This window comes from Protopterus annectens, chromosome 16.part0, assembly GCF_019279795.1.
Source record: "Protopterus annectens isolate FY-2018-M chromosome 16.part0, PAN1.0, whole genome shotgun sequence".
NCBI classification, from domain to species: domain Eukaryota; kingdom Metazoa; phylum Chordata; order Ceratodontiformes; family Protopteridae; genus Protopterus; species Protopterus annectens.
In genome coordinates this window covers 156,486,613-156,514,418 of record NC_056750.1, presented here as the reverse complement: position 1 = coordinate 156,514,418, position 27,806 = coordinate 156,486,613, and the positions used below count along the sequence as shown (strand labels likewise).

Sequence of the window (27,806 nt, the reverse complement as noted above, 5' to 3'; positions counted from 1 at the left end):
TCGTGTCTCTTTCTATCTGCAGTTAGTTGCCTGAAGTGTGAAAATGTGTTGTCATCTGGGTACACTGAAAGTTGTTAGACTGCTTTGGAATTCTGTGTTATTGTTAGTGGTAGCCTGGGGGTTTCTGCTTGCATTAAAATCTGTGTTGGTTACATTTCTAGTAATCATTTTCTTTGGATTTGTTGGTTACTGAGACTTGTCTGCATATATCAAATGGACACAAGCTGATTTAAGTATACTTTTCTCTGCACTTATTTAAGATTTGAGTCATTACATATTGTGTCCCTGTTTGTCTGCAGTTAGTTGCCTGAAGTGTGTATTTGCCATCTGGGCTGATAGAAAGTTCTTAAGACTGCTTTGGAATTCCTGTGTTAGTGGTAGCCTGGGGGTTTCTGCTTGCATTAAAATTTGTGTTGGTTACATTTCTAGTAATAATTTTCTTCTGAGTTGTTGGCTACTGAGACTTGTCTGCATATATCAACTGGACACAAGCTGATTTGAGTATACCTTTCTCTGCACTTATTTATGATTTGAGTCATTAAATATTGTGTCTCTGTCTATCTGCAGTTAGTTGCCTGAAGTGTGAAAAAGTGTTTCCATCTGGGCTGATGGAAAGTTGTTAGACTGCTTTGGAATTCCTGTGTTAGTGTTAGTGGTAGCCTGGGAGTTTCTGCTTGCATTAAAATCTGTGTTGGTTACATTTCTAGTAATCATTTTCTTCTGAGTTGTTGGCTACTGAGACTTGTCTGCGTATATCAACTGGACACAAGCTGATTTAAGTATACTTTTCTCTGCACTTATTTATGATTTGAGTCATTAAATATTGTGTCTCTGTCTATATGCAGTTAGTTGCCTGAAGTGTGAAAAAGTGTTTCCATCTGGGCTGATGGAAAGTTGTTAGACTGCTTTGGAATTCCTGTGTTAGTGTTAGTGGTAGCCTGGGAGTTTCTGCTTGCATTAAAATCTGTGTTGGTTACATTTCTAGTAATCATTTTCTTCTGAGTTGTTGGCTACTGAGACTTGCCTGCATATATCAACTGGACACAAGCTGATTTAAGTATACTTTTCTCTGCACTTATTTAAGATTTGAGTCATTAAATATTGTGTCTCTGTCTATCTGCAGTTAGTTCCCCACCACCCTTCCCTGTTTCCTGTTGTGGTGTTAATCTTGATGCCTTTGGAATTGCCCGCCCCTGCAGTAAATCTGTTTTTGGACACTCCTCCTGGACCCATCACATTTGCTCAACCAATTGAGGACAGTGAGATCATATTTTGATTTCAGATACTCCTACCAGTCCCAACTCCACTGCTGTGTACAGAAAGAGAGCACTTGGGAAGGACATCCCCTATAGTATCTTAATCTGCTCTGTTTCCTCCAACTCCACAAAAAGAAAACAAATTGCACTTCATCTGCTTTACTGTATTTGTGTTTCTTCCTACTTTATTACCTTATTTTGCTTTTGCCCTTTCTTAAAAGTACTCAATTGAATTTATTTGCTGTATTTATTACTGCTTGTTAATAGCCTGATTAAATTGTAACTGTTTTTCTAAGGCTTTTGGTTTAAGCACTAGGGCTTCAAACCAGTTGTTTTACATTAAGAAGGTTTGTGGTCTGCACTGTTGTGGCAGGACAGGTAGCGTACATCCCTTTAAGTTGGGAATTGCTAATTGAAGGCTCAGTGTCTGCTATTCTAAAAGTGTTTTAGGTCTGGGCTAAGCACCTGGGCTTCAGGCCAGTTATTTTACATTAAGGAGGTTTGTGGTCTGCACTCTTGTGAGAGGAGAGGCTAGATTCTGCCTTCCTGAGCTGGGAATTTTTGGTTAAAGGCTTATTGCACATGCTTATTTGAACTGATTCTTTCTGAAATCGGTACACCTTGTTTGCTGTAGCATAGACTAGATTCAGGCCTGCTGGATCTAGCTTTTTTGTATAACTTGTGCACTGATCCAGGCTGTCTTTTTTGGAGAAGGTTTCTCTGCACCCTAGTGGCAGAAGTGTGCAGTTAGAACTTGTCTGATTGGAGACTGCTGGAACAGGGCTCAGTTTTGAGCTTTTTAACTGGTAAAATGGGTAAAGTGTTTTGATTGTATCTGCTCTATTTTCTGAAAAAAAAATACTTATTTCCCGCCTTCTGAACTAGTATAGTCCAGTTTTCAGGTTATTGCTGAATCTGAGGCTGTGTTACAAATTTCTGTGTTGCCCATACCTTACTTGGATAGAAGGAAGTTTCTCTGTTCACCTGTGAGAGAGGGGAGCTTTGAGCAGCCTATCTCTCCCTGAAGGAGTTGTTTCAGCCCAGACGTTAGTAGTTTCTTGGCCATTTTGGGCTAATTTCTCTCTCTCTCACTTCCCTGCTATAAAAACCGCATTTGCGCAGTTTTTGCATTTGTATTCTGCTCAGCAGGTGCCTTCCAGGTGTCCTGCAGAGTCTACAGCAGCAGTGAGACAAAAGAGAGACTTTGGAGTGATTAAGTACAATTTTTCTGTTTTTCTTGCTGAGTTAAACTAATTCCACCTAAAACGATGATTTTTTTAGCATTTCTATGATTTAAAAAGTTTGTTATTGCTACATATTGTACATATTTGCTGCCTGCACTTAAATTAAGTCGTTTGCCTGCTTATATAATCTGTTTAACTGTTCTAGGCTACATACTAAAGTGTGATAGCCTTTTCTGTGCATTTAAAGTGTTTTGATTGTACCTGCTCTATTTTCTGAAAAAAAAATATATATATATATATATATATATATATATATATATATATATATATACTTGCTTCTCGCCTTTCTGAACTAGTATAGTCCAGTGTTTAGGTTATTGCTGAATCCAGGGCTGTGTTACAAGTTTCTGTGTTGCCCATAACTTACTTGGATAGAAGGAAGTCTCTCTGTTCACCTATGAGAGAGGGGAGCTTTGAGCAGCCTATCTGTCCCTGGAGGAGTGGTTTCAGCCCAGACGTTAGTGGTTTCTTGGCCATTTTGGGCTAATTTCTATCTCTTTCACTTCCCTGCTATAAAAACCGCATTTGTGCAGTTTTGCACGCTGGGCAGTGCCGGTTAGCTAGGGTTAAACTATTTCTGGCTCCACGTAGTCTACTCTTCAATTTTTCCCTTGGAACTATACAAATCTTCAACTTTAGCACTCAAACCATTTATTTCACAGCCAAGCACTTGCTCAAAACTCATAGCAAACACTAATTAACCCTAACACTAGACCCCCCTATACTGTCCAGAAGGACAAGGCTCTCTAGTCGTCCCCACCAGCCAATCAGAAAAACAGCTTACTCTACCTATTCAGGCATGTCCATAGGGCAGTTTCCAGTGTACAATCCAGTCCAACTGGTGAATCTGGGCATTTTGAGGCAATGTTACAACTGCCTCATGTACACAGACAACCCACTCCTCCTACCACCAAACACTAATATATGTGAGAGATGCAATTATACAGCCAAACTGGAGGCAAAGCACTCTCAGCCCAAGACTGGAACTGACAGACAAGGGGAGAAGGGTAATACTTGCAACACACCACCAGTCTCACTTAGACCTAATAAACCAACACCGGCAAATAACACACATAAATACAAGAAAGCATACTCGGACGCTCTAAATAAAAATCTGCAAAAGCAACAGAGTCCTCCAAAGAAAACATCCAAGCAACCTCCACACCCCATCACCAACCATGAAACACATACTTCACATAATCAGTATGCCATGCAATCACAGCCCTTAAGGCAAAATAACATACCCAACACTCTAGTAATAGGCAACTCTATAGTCAGACACACTGATGTCCCACTAACTAGGCTGGACAAGGGGAAGGTTACAGTTAGCTGCCTGTGGGGTGTCAGGATCCGTCACATAACACAAGCACTCAGGTCACTCCAGAACAAGTACAAATATGACTCTGTCATTGTCCATGTTGGTGTGAATGACCTGAGACATACCTCCCTGGACTACATGAAAAAAGACATGGAAGAGCTCTCTGATCATGTAGCCCAGGCCGGTATGACCCTGACCCAGAGTAGCATCCTGCCCTCACCAAGAATGATGCCTTAATATAAAGCAAAAATTATCAATTTCAGCAATTGGCTAAGTTTCTGGTGTCATTCAAAGGGGATCCAGTTTCTGTCCACCTGGGATGACATGCTCGACAAGCCACGTTGCTTTGCAAGAGATGGCTTGCACCTGCCACCCTTAGGCTTTTGAATACTGATCAAGGCTCTTGCCACCCTCATAGTGCCTTTTTTTAGGCAAGGCTCAAAAGACAAACCCACCACCGTAAATAGCACAAGTAACCAAAAACAGAGGGTAAAGCTACTCAACGCCAGATGTCTAAACCTCAAAATGCACGCACTCAAGACACTCCTCAGTATGGAGAACATTGAAATCTGTGCAGTAACAGAAACTTGGTTTAAGTCTCCTGAGAGCACCCCATCACTATCAGGCTATAACTCATACCATACCTTTCGGCCACAGAACCAGGATCGGAACACAAAAGGTGGGGGTGCATCCATATTCATCAAGGATACCCACTCCTCCAGGTTAGTGGCGCAGCACAATGCATCAGAGATCACCCATGTGCAACTAACAACAGGCAAAACTGCAATCCAAATTGTAGCTTGATACAGATCACCCACCATGACCCAGGACCCCCATTCCGCATTTCTGGAGACACTGGGAAATATGAAGGTCCTACTAAACACTCTAATACTGGGTGATTTCAATTACCCAAACATAAACTGGGTGAACTACTCAAGTACTGACTCCCTTGCCCAACATTTCCTAGAATTTATAAACTCAAAAGCCCTGGATCAACTGGTGAATACCCCCACCAGAGGGAACAACATATTGGACCTAGTCATCACCAACATGGGCGACCGGTGTTCCACGCCGGAGGTCAACCCCTCACTGGTTAGATCAGACCATAGACTAATCACTCTGGATATCCACATTCAACCCCCACCCCCAATCAAGGAAAGCACTGTGAAAAACCTTTCAAAAGCAAACTTCATGTTACTTAAGACCGAGGTGGAAAGGTTCACAGCCCCCATGCCAAAGGACAATGCTGTCCAAGCTGCTGACAGTTTTACAAAAGCACTCTATGAGCATCTTCAGGAATGCATGGATTGTGCTATCCCAAGTAAAACCAAGACTCACTCCTCCAAGAAGAGGAAACCAGTCTGGTGGACCCCTACCATAAACAAGCTATACAATAGAAGGAGGAAACTAGTACAGAAAAGAGTAAAGTCCCAAGAAGGAAAGACATCCCTGATCAGTATCAGAAAGAAGCTATGATCCCTCATTAAATCATCCAAGGCTAGCTTCAAAAGAAAATTGCCAAGGATTCCAAAGATAACCACAAAGTGTTCTTTAGCTATGTCAAGAACCTAAGTGGAAACTCTCAGATCTGCTCTGAGTTAGTGCAGAATGGCACAAAATACACTGAACCAACTGATATTGCCAACATTCTGGCAGAAAGGTTTAGTGAAAACTTCACCCCCCTCTCACCCCCTAAAGGTCCCATAACCACACCAGAAGAATGTAAGGCCCCATCAATCACCATCACACAAGTTAAAACAGCCCTAGCCAAAGCCAAAAACACAGCTTCAATGGGACTGAACAGTGTCTCAGGCTGTGTCTTACAAGAGCTCCAAAATGAATTAACCCCCCCCCCCACCTTAAGATACTGTTCAAATTCAGCCTCTCTACAGGCTATGTACCCACAGAGTGGCACATAGCAACAGTTATCCCGCTCCACAAAGGTGGAGCCACAATGAACCCTGGGAACTATCGCCCTATAAGCCTGACTAGCCGGGTCTGTAAGGCTATGGAGTGCATCATCATGGAACTCATTAACAGAGACATTGGGAACCTCCAAACCTTGGACCCTACCCAGTTTGTCTTTGTTAAGGGCAGATCATGCCTCCTAAACCTGGTGGACTTCTTTGAGACAGTTAACAAGGCATTAGATGAGGGAAAGGAGGTTCACACAGCCTACCTAGACCTCGCAAAAGCTTTTGCCTCCATTCCACATTCTGGTATTATAGACAAGCTCACCAGCTTGAACATAAACCCCTACATCACAAGATGGGTTGCCAAATGGCTCACAGATAGATCCCACACAGTGAGAGTTGCAGGCTCTAGGTCCGACTCTAAACCAGTTACAAGTGGCATCCCCCAGGGCTTAATCCTAGGACCCCTCCAGTTCAGTATATACTTCTCAGAGGTACAGGCAAGCACAGGAGGACTATGGCTGACCAAGTTCACAAACAACTGCAAACTAGGGGCCATAATTGATTCTCCGGCTGATACAGACACCTTCCAGAAGGGTCTCACTGAGAAGGATACCTGGTGTCAAAATCATGGCCTCAAGCTAAATGCCAAAAAGTGCATAGTCATCCCCTTTGGAAAAAACAAAGTACCCATCAACTACCACATAGGTGGTAGTCCCCTAAATACAGAAAATGTAATAAGGGATCTGGGGACCCAAGTAGATAGTAATCTCTCCTTTGATAATCATATTGCTAAGGTGGTTAGAACATCCTATGTGGCCCACCTAATCACAAAAGGGTTCGCATCTAGAACAAAAGAGGTTATTGTGCCACTCTGCTTATCACTCATTAGACCCATCATAGAATACAATGCCCCATTTGGGATGTACCTTACAAGACACCTGCAACAGCTGGAAAGACCACAAAAGTACCTCACAAAGAAAAATTGATTTATTTAGTAAAGTATTCCTCATGTATTGTCTTAGTCTGATAGTGGAGCTTTTCTCCTCGGGCCTCTGCTGAAAATGGACATGTATCCAGCCAGACTAGCCCGGTTAACAAATGTAAAATAAATAAATAATAAATAAATAAATAAAAATTATTGGCCTCAAACAGATGCCCTATGCAGACCGACTCAAGAAACTCCAGCTGTACTCGGTTGCATACCGCTTACTCAGAGGTGATCTCTGCCTGACATACAAGGCCATGTCCAACCCTGAATTGATGGACATGCTCCACCTAAAAAAAACAAATCCCGGAGAGCCACACGCTCTGGAGATATAAACCTCACCACAATGATAAATAGGACGTGCTGGAGGGATAGATTCCTGTCCCAGAGACTCCCCATGCTTTGGAACAGGATTCCAATATACATCAGGCAGAGCCGTTCACTAAAACTCTTTAAGAGAAACCTTGACGGGCAGATGGGACACAGAAAATTTACCCCAGGGATCACTGCAGTGGCTCTGCTGGACAGAGGCGCAGGGAACTAATGGCTCTGCTGGACAGAGACACAGGGAATTAATCTAAGGGGGTGGCGAAAGCCAATACATTCTGGCTAGGCTTATAAATGCCCTTGGGCAGATAGCCTAGTACTTACCTATGAACCTATATGTGCTAGTCCAAGTTATGGTTATAATGTTAGATTGAAATGAGGATAATTAACATGAAGGCTATGGGACAAGATCATGTTTTCAACTGATCAGTAGAAGTAGGGGGTTGTTTGGTGAAAATGATGGGCTGATATAAGATTAACAAAGCTGTGGTTCTTCATTACCAGATAGCAAACATGATAAATGATGCTGGATTTTAGGAAAAAGAGGATAATACTCTTGCAAACTGTTTTTCTCTACTATGGTAATGTTATGTTATATAAAATGTAACACAAATTATAAACAGAAAAAAAATCTTGGTTTGGACAGCTAACCCCTATCAAGAGTTTATACATTTTCATGACACATTCTTCCCTATCTGCAATGTACCAAGGTATTTTTCATAATGTTCATGTCTAGTGAAATAATTACCTACATTGTTCCTTTTGACATTTTTGCACTCTAGGCAGGCAGCCTTGACATCCACTGTTAATGAATGGCATGATTAAAATTCAAAAATACCTAGCGATCTCTTATGAACACTGTACTTGGGGATGGAACCTTGTGTAGTTACCATTACTGATGGGTAGCTGCTTAGAAGCAGGTTTATTGATAAGATGCCCCTTCTCCATTCATTCCTGTCAACATACAAGGTTATGCCACTGTTTGTATCACAGATAACATTTATAGAGCCAAATTCACAACCCTTTCTGTGTACTACTGTGCAGTTCTTGCCATGGCACACCTCTGTGAGAGCCAACCACATCCTTGTCTCCATCGCCTGTTTTCAGGAAGACTGGCCTTTGTTACTCACCTGCAGTGTCAAGCCATCACAGAATTAGTAGCCTATACCACCTTCCTTCCCTACTAGGTGAAAATGCCATCATAAGCCATGCATCTCACATCTATCAGACCCAGTTATTTCAGCTTCCTGAGACACTAACTGAGCTTAATCATCAGTGATACAATTAGGGCTTTATCCCTCTGTACCACAATGGCATGTGTCCTTAATGCATTGTGTGCAACTTCTTAATGTGACAGTTTGATGTAATTTGAATTCTTATAAATATATTTTGCCATTTGCCCAAATTGTGGTTAAAAATTTCATGGTCCAATCCACCTACGAAGTTAACAAGCAAAGTAAATAAATGCAAAAATAAACAAACAAAAATAAAATAAGAGTAATGTGCAAGAGTCTGTCTTACTCAGGGGTGCATATTTCCACACACAAAGACTGAAAAACTCTTTTGCATCTTTTTGGAGTGGCAAAGGTTGTGAAGTACTAGAAGGTGTTACTTGGCTCACAAGATATGTCAGTCTGTAGAAATGTTAAAGGATCCTGATGATTAAAATGTTCTTATAATTATTAACAATGACACCTTCCAATAAGGCTTCATGGCTCTCTAGAACTGATATCCTTAGAAGGTTACTAATATTTTCTTTTCAAGTTAAAATGATTCTGCTTAGAAACAGCATGCATTAGGTGTCCTGGCTACAAACTAGAACCATATTACCATTTCTTGCTCATTTAGTGGCCAGGACACTGGGTAAAATAACTATTATTTTCTTAAATAAATGTGTGTGGTAATCCTGAGCTGGATTCTCAATGACTGCTAAAAGGCAAGCTGATCAAGGGTTTAAATCACTGAATTTGAAACTAATGCACTGTTTTCTCCCACAGGAACAAACTTCCTGAATCCCATAAGCCCTTTTACTTATACAATTAACTCCAAGGTTACAATACCTCAGAGGAAAGGGAGCAAGAGCAAGCTTCCATGAAATGAAATTTACTGAGTTAAGCCATTGGCTTTGCATTCTGAACACTCATTTCAGTGGTGCTCCAGTGATGTTCTTGAGTATTGTTTCAACATAAATTGAAGAATTTGACTATACTAGCTAGTGCCAGGGATCAGAAAGAGACATAATGGGATTAAAAGCATAGGGACATATTTGGGAAGCTATCACAGTGGCCTTAAGATGACTAGCTGTATACACCTTTGAGTAGATAAACTTAAAAGTTCTTGACACCCTTTTCAGACACTTAATATTGTTCATCTCCCAAATTAAGCAGGGCTATCCATGATGACCCTAGTGTAAATTTGTGTCTAGCTACACAGTAACCAAGACTAGCCTTAAAGGTAGCTAAAGTAGGATTTTGTTTGACCTGTAGTGATAACTTATTCCATTGGTTAGTAATATGTTGGGATAGGAACCTATCCCTCCAATGAGTCTTTTTTATTTGTTGGTGTAGATTTACATTCTTAGTGCAGGTGTGTGGTGGTACAGCGGTAGCGTTACCTCACAGCAAGAGGTTCTCCCGTTTGATTCTCGGCTTGGCTTGGGAGTACCTTCTGTGTGGAGTCTGCATGTCCTCCCTGTGATTGGGTAGTGCTCGAAAGACATGCGTGCGTAAATGGGCATGCCTTCATTGAAGGTTGGGTGTTGAGCTGGCACCTCGGCGTTTCATAAAAAAATCTACTGCCAATCATTAGCGGACCGGAGTTCCGCTGTGGTGACCCCTTACCGGGAAAAAGCCGAAAGACAAACAGTGCAGGTGTTTGTAGAACCACTGGTTTTGTAAAGAAATAGGATGTCAAGCAGGGCTTAGTCTTTCATGGCTTGAAAAGCAAGACATAGGTCACTTTGCAGCAACTTGTAGGCTACTGACTTTAAGAATTGTGTTAGTCAATCAAGGTACTAGAAGGAATTAGGGCTTTTATTTTTTATTTTTGGTTAGAAATCTTTGTGGCCATGCCAGTTGAGTGATATGCTTGGGTTTGTACATATTAAAGGAGACAGTGCATTCAATGATGGGTCTGAAAAAAAGAGTACAGTCATAGGATGACTTCTCTGATACCTGAATATATTCCCTTGGAAATCATCTGGGCAAGAGAGAAGGATTTTTTTGAGTTATCAATGTAAGTTCTCAGGTCTCTTATGAAATATCTCTCAAGTTGGTAGCAAATTTTCTTCCACATGCTACTATGCTGAACATTTTTTTTCATTTATTTTGACAGCATTTTTATGCAACACATATGTGCATATTCCACCCCTTATTGGAGCTGATTTGTCAATGGATAAGCAGATAGCAGGGCCCAATTTGCATTTGACAGCAAACTTGGTCAACCACTATTTTAGAATATTGGCTTGGATGTCTGCAAAATGAATGTCAAACAGACAGGGCCCAGAAATGATGCCTGTGGCACCTCACTAGTTACAATTTATAATTTTGTATTCAGAAATGGAACAAACAATTTTCACAACTTGGGATCTAATGGATAGTCATATGCAATCTATTGAACAATATAAGTGTTTACATTAAGCTTGTCTAATTTTTCAATAATAACAGCATAGTGGATAGCGTCAAAAGATTTGGCTAGGTGGATATAAGCAGTGTGCACAGAATGATCACTGTCCACAACCCCCGGGTTCAGGAGACAGAACCAGCTCTTCATGAAGGCTAAATAAATTAAGGGTCTAGATCAGTTAAAATGTCTATGTCTGCATAAATGAGTCCTGCTATGATAGTTCTATGGCTTTGCATATAAGGCTGGTGGTCCTGAGTCTATTATTACCTGGGTCAGTAGAGAGGCCACCCTTGTGTAGAGGAGGCACAGTGGTTGTTCACCAGACATCAGAGGCAAACTCTGTAGATAATCTGAGGCTGAACAGATTAAGTAGAGGCTCAAAGAGTGCATCCTTGGCACTGATGAGAATGCAGCTTGATACATGGTCCAGTCCCATGAAAGTATCATAATATTATTCTTAGCCTTTGTCAGACATTCCAAGACTCGTTCCAGAGTGATTTTAGGGGAGACTAAATTCTCAAGAACAGTGGGTGCAACAATGTGGGTACGAGGGGTAAAACTGGCACTAAATCTGTCTGTTAATACATTAGCTACAGGCTTAGGGTGAGATGGGTGATTACATTATGGATGAGCTTGATGGACATCATTTTTGAATTTTCTGGCAAAAATGAAGGAATACTTATAGTTTTCTTTGGAAGTGTAGCAACCTTAAGTTCATACTCTGTTTTAAATGCTCTACTAATATTTTAAGTTCCTTGCTGGTATGCTTTACTGTAGACTTGAGGTAATTCGTTTAACTTTTCATTCTTTTCTTTCTTTTCTTGTACAGTTTATTGATACTGGAGTTCCACCTGAGAGGTTTATTCCTGAATTTACCATTATTCATTCTGGACCATACAATTCTATGACCCTTCTTTGTTGTCACTGCTGCCAGTCTGTGCAGATATTTTTTAAGCACATCCACAGTAAAACAAAATGGCAGCCAGTTAGTGCAAGACTAGATCATGTTGTTCTTAGTCTGTGGCAGTTCTTACCTGTCTATCTCTCCATGTGTGAGTCTAAGGTGCACTGAAATGGTGGATATGATTTGTATCACAACTTTGTGTTATCCGATGTTGTTGAGCTGAAATGTTAAGGTTAAAGAGTTTTGCTCACCCATTTTGCTTTATATAGTTGAGGCATCAGCACGCACTGTTTCTATTACTCAAGTGATTTGGGTTAGGGATCAGGACAGTTACTGACCACTTTTTCCATGATGCTGTTGCCCACTGACATTTACTACACTGACTAGTAAGAACGCTTGGGTTAAGGTCCAAGTCTGTGTTATTAATGGTCTCTGCTATCCTTAGCAATTTACAGTAAAGATCTAATAATCAAAGGATTGAGACCTTCTGTTCATCTCAGACAGCAAACAGCTTCATTCTATACTCTGACTTGACTCTCTGATTTTCAGTTGTCTGACTCTGAGCAAGTCACTTATCCACACAGTGTTTCTGGGTCACTGATGAAAAGGAACAATTCTGCCCAGCAGGCAAAATCAGTCAAATAAATAAAATAATCTGACATAGGCAATCTCTATTAGACTAGTTAGTTAGGTGGTATATCTTTTCCCCTCCTGGCGTCATACAGCTCTCTGGTTGTTTTCCATGCTTCCATGCCAAACCCTGGATCATCTATCCAGCTAAATGCAGAGTGACCCTTTTCCAATTTGCCCTCCTTGACCTTAACTGCAAGGGAAGTCAACTTTAATGATAATTCATAGTTAGTTCTGAGGACCAGGACCTCTATTAGTGAGTTGCATGCACGGGGCCAGAAGCTATCATCATTATGGTGATGACTAGTTACTGTCCCTACCTTAATGAGTTTAGTGCATAGGTTTTGTTATTTCTTCCTTTAATCGGAGTAGATGTTCTGTGAGGCTGCTGATCTCCATTAGTGGTTGTACAGGCATCTGTCTTCCCCAAACCCTACCCTTGGATAGAACAGCTAGCCACTGTATGCTTCATCATAACCAGCAGCCTGTGGCAGAGGTCCATTCCTGAACTCCGACCACTAGAGACAACCAGAAACACTGCTTTTGACTGTCATTTACACTATCTATAGTTGGTGGTGATTCTGGTGTAAACTTGTACACTCTCCATATAGTATGTCAAGTCATGTGGCCTCCTGCAGATAATGAAAATAAATGAAAACGCAGATGACTAATAGATTATCTATTGACATGCTTTATGAAATTATTGTTTTGCATTTTTTTTAAATTTGCATTAGTTTTGCTACTTTGCTTCCTATTTATTTTATTATCAGTATTATTGTCATTCACCGTTTCTATATCATGTCATTAAAAAAAAATAGCTTTTTCTGTGATTGTGGAAATTAACGTGTCTGCTGAAGGTATTTTAGACAACTATGAACTTTTCTTTCTGAATTCTGGACTATATTTTTCATGTTTACAGGTTCATACTAAGCTAACTGCTCTTGTGGGCCATTTTAAGCCTAGCCATTTACCACATGTGAGAATCAAACGCTGCACCTTGTGTTTGTAAGGCAAATAACTTAACCATTAGGCCCAACCTCCCTATCATTTTTAAACAAAATAACATTTCCAGTCATATCTACAAATTTCACATATTAATGCTGGTAGGTTTGTGTTCCAATTAATATTTGTAGTATTTATCCATATGGAACTATTTGTTTCTAATATTAAATAAAAGGCACTTGCCAGAAGTCTTCTCATTCGAGGTAATGTGCTTGCTGTTGAATAAACTTAAAACCAATCATTGCTTAGTATATCATTATAAACAAAAAAAACATTTCCAGTCATATCTACAAAGCTCATATATTTTGCAGACTACATGGATTAGCTTTTTCGTAATATATGGATTAATTTTTTTCTCTGTCAGAAATGTATGTACTGCTTATTGCCTATTGTCTTTCTTTAGGTAAATTCCCCTGCACTGTTTATAGCACCCATATAAAACTTGCCTGAAGGCATACAAAATATGTTAATATCTTAACTTCTATATGGGAACTCTGTTGTGATGCATTTCAGAACATTATCAGCCTTTCTCCATGCCAGCAAATGTCAGGCACTTAAGTGCAGCTATTAACAAACCAAGTCATTTTTGTTTCATGGAGGTCCACCATGGAAAAGTGCCATCCCATAATCCAGTTTGGGATTATGTACCATGTTAAATGTGATGGTGTCATGACATATGCAGGTTTATTATTGCTCTCCAGTGTTCTTGCACAAGTTGTGACCTTCTGTGACAGGTAATTAGTAGTAGTTAACTAGGTTAAATATCTCCAAAATTATGATGCAACCTAAACCAGATTGTGGTAAACTGTCTTGGCAAGTTTTCATTACAAAATATGGTAGATGAGTGTATGTCATAAGAAATAATGGTGATGACATTGTTTGGAAAAGAACAACACTTATTTTTTCTGTTTTCTATGGTTAGATATGCAATGTAGAATTATAAGACTGAGATATTTTCTGGCAAATTATTCATGTTATTCATAAAATATAAACTGCTACACACTTCAGCATACACATAGCCCCATATATCCATACAAACTCACACACACTCACACAGAAATAGACAGATAAATAGGCAGAAATATAGCGATATTTAGATATATAGATTATACTGCTTCTGAGAAATTAAACTATTGCAATTACTGTTTCTCTGCAGATCCTGTACCAAAGCCCATACTGAATACAAACAGTTCTACCAATGTCTTTCTCCTAAGAGAGGTGATCATCTTCTGGTGTGGCTATAGCACACAATTATTTTGTAACTCCTGGGAGTTGTACAAAGATTATGCACATCTTGAAGCATTTCGCAGACAGAGGTTTATGCCGCTGCAAATACAAAACAAGTCAGATGCAGGATCCTACTACTGTCGATGTACAAAACAGGTTACTGGGAGAGATATAAGCTCTGATAATAGTAACACGCTGAAAATTATTGTAACTGGTAAGGTCTTTTACTAAAAATGAACGTTAGTCTATGAAACTTTAATTTCCTGATAAAACTGTAAATGAATAATGAATTATTTTGTGTGTATGTGTAGTATATGTGCATAGTGTGTGAATTGTGCATAAACATTTGTATGTTCATGTATGTGCACATATAGAAATTAAATGAAATTCACTTTTTCAAAGTAGTAGGGAAGTGGCATGTTCCATCAATTTCAGTTTTGTCATAAGCAAAAATATGTGTGTGTGTGTGGGGGGGGGTGGGGGTCATACACTAGACTTATGGAATTTTGTTCCATCTCTGCTGTTGTGTGACCTTGGAGTTAATATAGTTTATGTAACAGTGGTGTGAGAGTTGCCAAAAATCTACAATCTACTTCCCTAAAAAAAAAAAAAATGTAATGGTTATTTAATTGAATAGGATGGTTGGCAAACAGTGTGGTTAAATGAAGCTCTCTATTTCATAGCTACATGGGTTCATAGATTGCTCGTGGCAGTACGCAACTTTAGCCTTTGGAAACCTAGCCACTACAGTTCAGCTGGAAGATATGTCCCCTGTGCATAAGGGGATAATGAGGGCTAGGCTTGAGGTAAATTTGTATTTTTTCATCCATTCTTAAAGTAGCACTTAAGACGGATGGTGTGCTTTGCTTTTCAGAAAGGAGGAATTTGTCCCAGAGATGCAGAATTCTTTGGTAGAGATCATGTCACACTATAATTCCGGTCCCTCAGTCTTGTATTTCTGTCACTACCCCTGTTACAGATATGTAGTAGCTCAAGTAGGATTGGGTCGTTTATCCCACATCCTTTTAGGCCAGGCACAGACTGCCTCGTAGGAGCCTGAAGGAGATAATGGAGGGATACTGGGGTTTTGGGGTTTTATACACTGATTAACATGGGCAGCTCACATCTGATATTTTTTGCTGAGGATTTTTCAGTGTTAGTTGTTTGGGCAGGCACATACCAAAAGATGCATAATATTCTGATGTAAGCCTAATGATGGAAACGAGGACTTCTTTTGACCAAGATGTGATGCTCTTAGCACTATTATTTGGGTTAGATAGAATTCCTTCCAAAAGACAATGGATATATGGCCTTCAAAGGATTGTTCATTATCCACAAAGGTGCTTAGATGTATAATGAGCATGATCTGGCATAAGAAAAGTAGAGTCCAACTAGATTACATTGTGGATTACATAATTATATATATAATCCAGTGGATTACATAAATACATATAAAAACAGATGGATTATATAAGTGTTTTATCTCCGTCTCTCTATCACTGTCTTTCTATGTAGCAACTGCCTCATGTACACCGACAACCCTCTCCTCTTACCTCCCAACACTCAGACTTAAAAGAGATGTACTTATATATATCCAAATTGGAAGCCACGCACTCTCCAGCCAAGACCGGAATAGCTGGTCAAGAGGAGAAGGTCAACACTTGCACCACACCACATGGAACACACAGCCCTCCAGAACACACACCTGCACTGCCTTCACATAAAAACGCAAGCCACACACCCACCTTTGTGGATGCTATCAATTAAAATCTACCCAAACAGCAGAGACCTCCAAGGCAGAAACACACTCAACCATCGCAACACAGCACTAATCACGAGACACATAACTCTCCTAAACAGTGTGCCATTCAAGCAAAGCCCCTAAGACAAAACAGCATACTGAACACAGTAGTCATAGGTGACTTGATAGGCAGACTGATGTCCTGCTCACTAGGTTGAATGAAGAAAGTAACAGTCAGCTGCCAGCCAGATGCCATGATCCGCCATATAATGCATGCAGTTAGGTCCCTCAACAACAGGTACAAATATGACGCTGTCAATGTACATGTGGATGTGAATGATCTGAGATATACCTGCTTGGACTACATGAAAAGAGACATGGAGAAGCTCTCAGATTATGTAGCCCAGGTGGGTACGACCCTAGCCCTGAGCAGCATCCTACCATCACCCAGAATGATACCACAGTACAACCAGAAAATGATTGATTTCAACAACTGGCTAAGTTTTTGGTGTCATTCTAAAGGGTCCAGTATCTGTCTGTCTGGGATGATATGACTGACAGACCTCAATGCTTTGCCAGAGATGGCATGCATCTGTCACCCCTGGCCTTCCAGATACTGGCCAAGGCTCTTGACACCCCGACAGTGCCTTTTTTAGGCGGTGTTCCAAAGACCAAATTACCACCATAACAGCTACAAACAAATGTAATCTAAGGGTCATGCTGCTCAATGCTAGAAGTCTGAATCTCAAAATGCACTCACTCGAAGCACTCCTTAAAATGGAGAACATCAATATTTGTGCTGTAACAGAGACCTGGTTCAAGGCAGCAGAAAGCACCCATGCACTATCAGGCTATAACTCATTCCACACCTTTAGGTCCCAGAACTTGGACCGAAGCTCCAAAGATGGTGGTTTTTCCATATTCATAAAGGATATGCACACCTCCAGACTGGTAGCCCAACATAATGCATCAGAGATACTTCAGGTGCAGCTAACATTGGGTAAGACAGCGATTCAGGTTGTAGCCTGTTATAGGTCCCCAACCATATTCCAAGACACTCACTCCACATTCCTAAGCACCCTGGAGAATATTAGGGGCCAACCTAATACACTTATATTGGGTAACTTCAACTACCCCTCCATTAACTGGGAAAACTACTCATGTACCAATACTCTTGCACAATGTTTCCTGGAATTCATTAATTCCAATGCCCCGGATCAGCTCATTCTTACCCCCACTAGAGGTAGCAACATCCTTGACCTGGTCATTACTAACATGAGCAACTGTTGCTCTACAACAAGAGTCATTCCTCCCTGGTTAGTTCTGACCACAAACTAATCACCTTGGAAATCCACATCCCTCCCACTCACCCCCCTGCAAAGGTAACCACCATAAAAAACTTCTCCAAAGCTAACTTTGGGCTCCTAAGAACAGAGGTGGCTAACTTCACAGCACCCATGCAAATGGAGAATAGTTGCATGACTGACGAATCATACACCAGTGCACTGTATGAAAATGTACACAAATGCATGGATCTTGCCATACCCAATAGAACCAAGATGCTCTCCTCCAAAAAAAGGAAGCCAATCTGGTGGTCCCCTGCCATAAACAAACTCTACAACAGAAGAAAGAAACTGATGTGGAATAAGGTGAAGTCCCAAGACTGGAAAAACTCCCTTATCAGCCCCAACAAAAAGTTGAGATCCATCATCAAATCATCTAAAGCTAGCTATGAAAACAGAATTGCAGCAGATAGTTAAAGACAAACACAAGGCCTTCTATAGTTATGTAAAGAACCTCCATGGCAATACCCAGATTTGCTCTGAGCTACTGCACAATGGTACCTCGTATACTGAGACAACAGATATTGCCAATATACTGACTGACAGATTCAGTGCCAACCCCCCCCCCCCAAAGGACCAGTCACAATACCAGTAGATTGCCAGGCATCCAGTATTACTGCTGCACATCTTAAAACAGCACTGTCCAAGGCCAGGAATACAGACTCTGTGGGATTTAAAAATATCCCTGGCTGTGTGTACATGAACTACAGAGTGAATTGGCACCTCACCTGTGTGCCTTGTTCATTCACAGCCTCACCTTAGGCTTTGTTGCTACTGAATGGCACACTGCTATAGTCATCCCTCTTCACAAAGGAGGAGTGACTACAGACCCTGGGAACTATCGAACCATTAGCCTGACAAGTCTGATATGCAAAGCTATGGAACGCATCATCATGGACCTAATAAACAAGGATATAGGGGATCTTCAAACTCTGGATCCCACACAGTTTGGTTTTATGAATGGTAGATCATGCCTGCTCAACTTGGCCAACTTCTTTGAGTCAGTCACAGAGCTGTGGATGAAGGCAAGGTGGTTCATACAGCCTAACTTGATCTGGCCAAGGCCTTTGATACCATTCCCCACTCAGGAATCATAGAAAAACTCACTAAGCTAGGCATCAACCCCTATATCACTAGGTTGGTTGCAAACTGGCTCACAGATAGAACCCACAGTGTGAAAGTAGCTGATTCCAAGTCAGACTACTGACAAGTCATGAGTGGAGTCCCACAGGGATCGGTCCTGGGTCCTCTCCTGTATGTATCTACTTCTCAGAAGTCCAGTCCAACATGAAGGGACTATGGCTGACAAAGTCCTCAGATGATTGTAAGTTGGGTCCCATTATTAACTCCCAAAGTGATGTTGACATCCTACAGAAAGGGCTCACTGAGACTGACTGGTGTCAGAACCATGGCCTTAAGCTCAGTGCCAAAAAATGTGTCATCATCCCCTTTGGGAAAAACCCAGTTCCCCTGAATTAACACATCAATGGTAGTCTACTGAACACAGAAGGTGTTATAAGAGATTTGGGAACATAGGTTGACAGCAAGCTTTCTTTTGACCACCACATTGCCACTGTGGTCAGAAAGTCTTTCTATGTGGCACATCTTATAACCAAAGGTTTCACATCCAGGAAGAAAGAGGTCATCGTCTTTCTCTACTCATCCCTCATTAGACCAATCATCATATATAACACCCCGTTTGGCATGTACCCCCCACATCACATGCTCCAGAGTTCACAACCTCATTACTACAATTAACAGAACATGCTGGAAGGACAGGTTCATCTCCCAAAGACTGTCCATACTCTGGAATAAGCTTCCCATTCATGTCAGGCAGAGCACCTCACTGGCCCTCTTCAAGAGAAAGCTTGATGAATGGATGGGTAACAGAAAGTTCACTCCAGGGATAATTCCAGTTGCCGTACTAGCTAGGGGCACTGTGAACTAACATCGGGTGGCACAGTGCCTGGGCAATTTTTTGGAAGCTAGGCTTGTAAAGGCTCCAGGGCCATTAGCCTAGTATACACCTATGAACCTTTGAACCCAGCAGTATTGTCTGGTGAAGTAACTTGGCAGAGGCACACAGAAAACAAATGAAAGCTGACTGAATCAAGCCAAGCATGACAATAAACAACTCTTTAACCTCATAGCCTTACTCAGCTGCACCAAATGTTAAACAAACTGCCATAAACAAAATGTATTTCACACCTGCATGCCTGCCAAAATGCTAAATTAAAATGTCTTCATAGTTAAAATGTTAACATTGAACTCCTAGACCTCATGCTGTCCCATTTACTCAGAGCTAAATAATAAACACACTCTGAACCTTAAGGAAACCAAACACCCAAAAAACATATCTCATGTGATGATGCTACAATTTAACCTAATAACCCTTTCTAGTTTGAGTATTACACACAGACACACACTGCAAAGTCCATTCACGAATACTCCGAAAAGAAACTGTTCAGCTGTCCAAAGAATACATACCTGCAATGTGCTGCAGAGTAACTGTTCACCAAAACCAATGTTTTGCAAGTAATTAAATTGCTCTTCACTGCTGCAAAGTAAGCCATTTTGTTCTGCTGCAAAATTCCATTCTGCAATAACTTGTACAAAAAACATATTGCTGTGAGTTATAATGCTGCGCCATTTCTGGAAAATCTCCTCATTCGCTTTGTGTGTGGTGTGTGGGCAGTGGAAGCACACATGCCAAAGAAGAAGATACTGTTTTCCTAAAATACAGGAAAAATATAACTTTTTTTAATTAATGTATGGTTAGGCAGCCCCCACCCCCCCCCAGCAATCTTCAGGTCATAGGCAATTGCCTAAGTTGCCTACTGCTGGATCTGACTGTGGTCCCACCAGTGATCCAGATAAGGCTCTTATATCAAAATTGGTGCAATCCACTGCAACAAGAACCTCAGGAAAGTTTGTCCTTCTTTAGAGGGCATGCATAGTACCAGCTTATTCCTGTAGGGGCACTGGGAAGTAGATAAACCTGTCCACATGCATGAGGAGTATATCAGGGAATCGCTGCAGTATCCTCAAGACAAAAGCCTGTGAGAAATTCATCATGTCCCCAGTTTGCCTCTGAAAGATAAAAATCAAATATAGTGAGGACTATACATACCCGCATATCCACAAGTACAGGAAGGCCACACATTCTCCCACTTCCAGTTTATGGGCTACATAAGCTCACCAAAGCCCTTATTATATTCCTGTACACTATAAACCTTTCCAGTATCTCCTGTTCAGCAAAGTTCAGATGAGTTGCTCTGCCCATACCTTCTTCTCCTTGACCTGCAACTGGCCTTCAGAGCATTAGGCATCAGTATCACTAAAATGAGCAATTCAAAGTAGGATGCAGTCAAGATTTCAGTGAAACCAAGACGCCTTGGCAATTGGATAACAGACAGAAAAGGCAAGGATTCATTTTTTATAGCAGATCTGCTTACCATGCAGACATGTGTCAAAAGTGATTATGAATCACAAAAGGAATTTTACATAAGAAAGTTAGATTTTTCACATTTCTCATTTACATCCCATGCTTCTCTCATTTCCAAAAGACTTAATTAGCATCTAAACGCCCTGCTTTTCTGTAATTTGATTATGAATCATGCGTTGACCCATACACATACCCACTGACCTTAAACGTAATGCCACCCTAAATGTCTGTTTTTAGTGGGTTCCGATTAGTGATGTTAGTCTAATTACTCTGAACTGTTTTGATTAGTTTTCATTGCCTAAGGCTGTATCTTTCCACATACCACAAGCAATAAGTTTAGCAATAGTGTTTACAGATACAAAGACACGCAGTTTTCACTGTCTGCAATGTGTGTAATGGAGAACTACAAGAATGAGAGTTTTCCTAGGCTCTTATATCAATATTGGTGCAATCCATTGCAACATGAACCCTAGGAAAGTTTGTCCTTCTTTAGTAGGCATGCATGGTACCAGCTTATTACTGAATGAGTTTTCCTAGAAAAATACATTCTAGTTAAAAATACAAACTGATGCACACTTTACCAAAGATGCACCTGTAGAAATGTGTGTGTGTGTGTGTGTGTGTGTGTGTGTGTGTGTGTGTGTGTGTGTGTGTGTGTGTGTATGTCTGTATATATATATATATATATATATATATATATATGTATTTACATTTATATATATACATAATATATACATATTTGTCTGTGTGTATACAAAATGTATGTGAGTGTGCATGTTGTATATATAGAGACAGAAAGATTCTTCTTCTTTTGGCTTTTTCCCGGTTAGGGGTTGCTAAAGCAGATCACTGTCCGCTCATGATTGGCAACAGAGTTTTATGGTGTCCAGTTGCCAGTCTGGCACCCAACCTTCCACAGAAGGCACACACTTGCACACACTCACACCTAAGGCTAATTTAGAGTGTCCAATCCACCTACAGCATGTCTTTGGGATGTGGGAGGAAACTGGAGCACCCAGAGGAAACCCACGTGACGGCATGCAGTCTCCGCACAGAAAGCACCCCAGCCTAAGATCGAACCGGAGATGCTCTAGCTGTGAGGCGGCAATGCTAACAGCTGCACCACTGCGGCCGCCCAGAGAGACAGAAAGATTGCTGAACGAAAAATAAATTGCAACAGTGAAGATTTAAAAAAAGATAACCAGCTCAATCATCCTTTTAAGTAAAACAAACTTCATCAGACATTAAACAAGTCATAAAACACGCTCCTCATAGAAACACTTACCAAAGTCACACAATTAAAAAAAATCCTTTCAAATTCAACAGACTTTTGAAATTATTTAAATTTCTACCCTCTTAAACCAATTTGATGCTTCAAGTCCTTGTTTAATTATGGAGGATGGTCAAATGTTAAAAGTATCAGTGTAATTATCTAGTAACTTTCCATTCCAGGTAACAAACCTGTTTCTGTTCAGAGATAATGTTTCCAAAATGGGATTTTTTTTTTAATTAACACACATTTTCTCTTGTCTAAAAAAAGCATTATATTCCTGCTTCATTTTAACTGAATTAAGCTAATCAAAATTAATGTTTCATTGTAAAAGATGAGTTAACGGACAAGATTTTCAAAGGGGTTATGCTATACCTTTGATAATTGTCAAATTCAACACAGTTAAAACATGAAGAGTCACTAGACAAACTGTTGCCATCATTCTGACGTCAATAAAGAGGTGGTAGAGCTTTCATTATGGGTGTAGTCAGGATTTTTTTTTTTTGGGGGGGGCATCAGAGATTGGAAAGATATCTTGTTCACTAATTAAAACATTTGAAATATTAACTCACAGATTACTGAAAGAGTGGGAGAGATATATCATGTTTGTCAGATAAGAGAGGAGGTAATTTACAGTCCGGATTTTTTTTATAAATCTTTATTAAAGTTGCAAAATGAAAACACTGCATCATCTATTGCTGTCCTGACCAGAACAGGCATACGATAACCAACATATCGTATGGGTCAGTTTATGCCTAATTGCCCTCCTTTCCTTCCACTACCTTCATAATCATGGGCTATGAGCTCTAGATTTTCCATCCTTCTCCTGTTGTAGTGTTTCCAGGTAATTTACTGTCTGTTTTGTAGAAGTCCCTAAACATAACCCATCTAGCAATGATTTTATGCTTAACTCCTCTAGACTTCTGTGCACACAGAACTCTATAAAATGTCTTATTATTTTTATCAAAATAATTTCCTGTCCAGTGTAGCCCCCCTCCCCTTCCCATGCTTTATTTTTATTCAATTCTATTTAATGTTTTTAACTGAATAAAGTTACTGACTGTTTGGATCTACTCGTATGGGACTGGTTCCAACACAATTTAATAATTTACTATTGGATGATGTACTAGATGGGGTGAAGTCCTTGGAAACCTAAAGGACAAAAGCACTAATGCTAACATTAAACAGTTTTTAATAAGATGATTCATCATAGTGTTTGTTTGTTTTGATTAGTGTTGTTTACACAGGTGACGGTTTTATCATGGTTACTTGTTTTATAAATATATATATATATATATATATATATACATATATACATATATATATATATATATATATATATATATATATATATATATATATATATATATATATATATATATATATACACACATGTGTGTGTGTGTATAGGCACACACAAAAACACACACACATATATATAAACATGTACATATATTCACTTTTAAGACTGCTATACTTGTTTCCTTGCAGATCGTATATCAACACCTCTGCTGACTACAAACCATTCAGCCAATATGTTTCTTCAAGGAGATGTCATCAGCTTCAGATGTGGCTATGATGTAGAATCATCTTGTAATTCCTGGGAGCTGTACAAAAATGATGAAATAATTCCAAAAAGAACATCATCCACAAGACACCTCATGTTGCATGTTCAAAACAAGTCAGCTGCAGGATCTTACCACTGCCGATGCACAGAAAATGTTAATGGAAGAATGCTAAGTTCTAAAAATAGTAACACACTGGAAATTACTATAACTGGTATGTTCTTCTTTAAAAATCATTGTGATTTCAATAACCATTCATTCTCCTACCAAAACTGTAAATGAATAATGAAAATATTGTGTGTCTTTAAGTGCGTGCACAAGTGTGAGCACGTCTGAGTGTTTTTGTGTGTGTGTGTGTGTGTCTGTACTTGTATGTGTGTATGTGCATTTATGTATGTGCCTACTCCAAAGAGACATTGCAATGATGTGTGCCCCGCATATATATCTATATTTATATATATATATATATATATATATATATATATATATATATACATATACATATATATGTGTGTGTATACATGTGTATATATATATATGGGTGCGTATCACTTCACCTAAAGTTCATTTTGCTTAAAACTCATTTCATTGATAAGTAGTAATCTAAAGCAGTTCAGTGGCATATGCCCCTTTCCACATTGTAGTGCGATCCTGGTGTTAGTATATATATATATATATATATATATATATATATATATATATATATATATATATATAAACCTGCCCCTCTAACACAGTCCACACTATAGCACGCACCTGTCAACACCTAACCCTAACTCTATACTCTATACTCCACTTACGTCTCGCAGTCTCTCACCTGTATGCGGTCATCACAATTTTATATATATATATATATATATATATGTGTATGTATATATATATATATATATATATATATATATATATATATATATATATATATATATATTAAGGGGGTGTGGGAGGCATAGCCCATACTCCCCCTAACTATATATACTAACACCAGGATCGCACTACAGTGGGGAAAAGGACATATACCTTTTACTTGCCTTATTGTACTGACTTGTAATTTGGTTTCAGTGAAATGAGTTTAGGTGAAATGAGTTTTAGGTGAAGTGATACGTACTTATATATATATATATATATATATATATATATATATATATACACATATATATATATATATATACATATATATATATATGTATATATATGGATTCCTGTTACAAGAATGAAAGTTCACTACTTCGAACTTGTAATAGGCAGCCACACTTCTGAGAAAGTTCACTTTAATGAAAGTGAACTTTCACGAAAGTGCACTTCACTGAAAGTACCGCAGCACAGTGGAGAACATAAAAAACAAGCTATGTTCTCCACTATGGTGCGATAGTCATGGAACTTAGGGTTAGGGCATGGGTTAGGGTAAGGGGATAGTTAGTAAAGCTATCCCCTTACCCTAACACATGCCCTAACCCTAAGGTTCGTGACTATCGCACCATAGTGGAGGACATTGCTATGTCCTTCACTGCGCTGCAGTCGTCACAGAACGTAGGGTTAGGGCACGGGTCATGGTAAGGGGATAGCCCTATGAGCTATCCCCTTACTATGACCTGTGCCCTAACCCTAAGGTCCGTGAGTACTGCACAGAAGTTCAGTATAACATCCGTTTGTTGTATTAAACTTCGCGTAAGTGCACTTTCGCTGCAGTGAGCATTCCATGCACTATTTTGAATTAGTGAAAATTCAATCTAGTGTACGGAATCCATATATATATATATATATATATATATATATATATATATAAAACAAAAACACCGCACACAAAAGAAGTAACTAAAGCATTATTATAAAAGAAACATAACAAATTAGCTAGGTGAAAAACACACAGAAGTAGTATATTTGAGCGCTTTTATTCTTTAATTGTAAAAACTTCATCAGAAATGAGAAAACCGAAAAGTACACTTCAATAAATACAGTAAAAACTGCCAATCACACTTAAAACATGAAATCTAATGTCCATCAAAGAATGCAACCCAATAAGAAAACCTTATTTGTTTTCATAAAGCTAATAAAAATGTAAAGAACCTATCTGGTCAGGTGGGAGTTGAGCTCAGGGGAGAGAAAGCACTTAATACCTAGTAGAAGGGGGAGGGACTGATTCACCTATACCACCTCAAGGAACCGATAAAGTTAAGCTGTCATTAATGCCAGGCAAAAAACATCTACATCTGGAAATAAGAATACTTCAATAAATACAATAAAAAGTAAATCACAGTTTAACAAATGAAAATCTCATTTTAAAAATCTCACTTTAAAAATGAAATTGAATAGGAGGCAAAGAATGCGGCCCAGTATAAAAACTTTAGCTATAGTACAACCAGCTACTGAAAAACAAACTGTCTGGTCAAGGGGAGAGAAAAAGCTAAATAGTCTTATGGTGGGGGAAAGGAATAGTTCACCTATACCACCTCAAGGCACATTTAATGTTAGGGCTTTCGTTCAAACCAGGTGGAAACTCTGCATCTAAGAACAACTGCCACTTTGGTTTAGTTGCCTCAAGAAGAGTATGATAATCCCCAAAAATGGTGGTACTTGGACCAAAACAAAACAATGAAATGCTACAAAATGTTTGCAGCACTCACTATGTTTTCCCAGTGTATTATACAATTCTCGGTGCCTAATAGCTGCATTATATTCTTTAATCCAGTCAATCTCCTTATAGTTTTGCCAATGGAAAAAGACAAACAAGTGTCACAATGCCAACATAAACCACTGAAGTACTGTTCCAATTAAACCTGTTTTTACATCTCACAGAAAAATTGCTGTGCTTGAATGTGTATCTCTCACCTTGGAGAATGTAGGGGCAAACCACACACTTACCACAGGGGATGCAACCTGCCAGCTGGGAAAATTGTAAATAGTTCAATAGTGCAAAAAGCTAGACGGTGCCTCCTTTCAAAAGTGATGTGGAAAGTTCTGTTGTTTTTTTAATAACAAAAAGTGGGCTGGGAACCCAAGATATTAAAGGGCTCCTTATTTTTGGTGATAATATTCCAGTTGCTGTGCAATATTTGTTTAATACCATGCATGTCTCTGCAAATGGGGCGACAGAAGCTCAGTGTGTGGTTTATACTCATGGAAGTGTCGATGCAGACCTGAAGGCCAGACTTAAGTATCTGGAGGAATTTGGTAGACCTACTCAGGCAAACCTTTTTCCTAATATGAGCCAACCAGTCTAGAGGATAAATTCTTTCCTTAAAAAGCCCTGTCAAAAAAGCACATTCATCCAAGAAGATAGAGTTCTCATTGATTAAGCAACTGTCCTCTGACCATATTGGCTTTCATAAAATGTGGATGCTGGCTAGTGTAGTCCAAATAGTTATTACGGTAGATCTTTTTGCAAAATATGTTACAGCTGAAAGACTTGGTCATCGGATCAAGCTGAATATCTACATCCAGAAACTGAACTCTGTGGCCCATACCAGAAACTGTAAAGGATAAGAAACTGATGCTGCCAGATAAATCAGTCAGAAGAGAGTCCAGATGAGACAAAGTGCTGACTAAAAATTTACATAACCTTCCTTTGCATAATGCTCTCTATGTTTTCCTCCAAGTGTCTGATAAAAATGTTAGGTTACACTTGGGTAACAAAAGTAATGAGAAATGGTTTAACTTGTCTCAAGAGGAAATTACTGCCCTCAAAGAACTTACATTGGATAAGTCTCTCCACATTACGAAGTCAGATAAATGCACCAGTACCGTTGTCATGGAATAACTTAGATAACTTAGATAAGTTAGAGATTAACAAATGTCTTGATGACAGCACATTTTATAAATGTGTTTCTTTATCTGAAGTTAATGAATATTTTGTGACCATTGATAATTTTCTTAGTGAATGACTTACTGACAACACGATTACTCCAGAGGAATTGCATTTCATGTCTGTCAAAAGTCTGTGTCTGGGGAAACGTTCCAGAATTCTTAAAATCCACAAAGAGTATGTTAACTACTCCTTTCCATTTGATAGTCT

At 39.5% G+C, this 27,806-nt stretch overlaps 1 protein-coding gene across 1 annotated transcript in view; it reads left to right on the top strand.

Moving 5' to 3' along the window:
- The window catches only part of LOC122790374, a 538,652-nt gene that overhangs the window by 364,214 nt on the left and 146,632 nt on the right, over window positions 1-27,806 (top strand). The window contains exons 5-6 of the mRNA XM_044057888.1: window positions 14,363-14,647; window positions 23,724-24,011. Of these exons, the coding sequence (XP_043913823.1) occupies window positions 14,363-14,647; window positions 23,724-24,011 (573 nt within the window). The remainder of the gene's footprint in view (window positions 1-14,362; window positions 14,648-23,723; window positions 24,012-27,806) is intronic.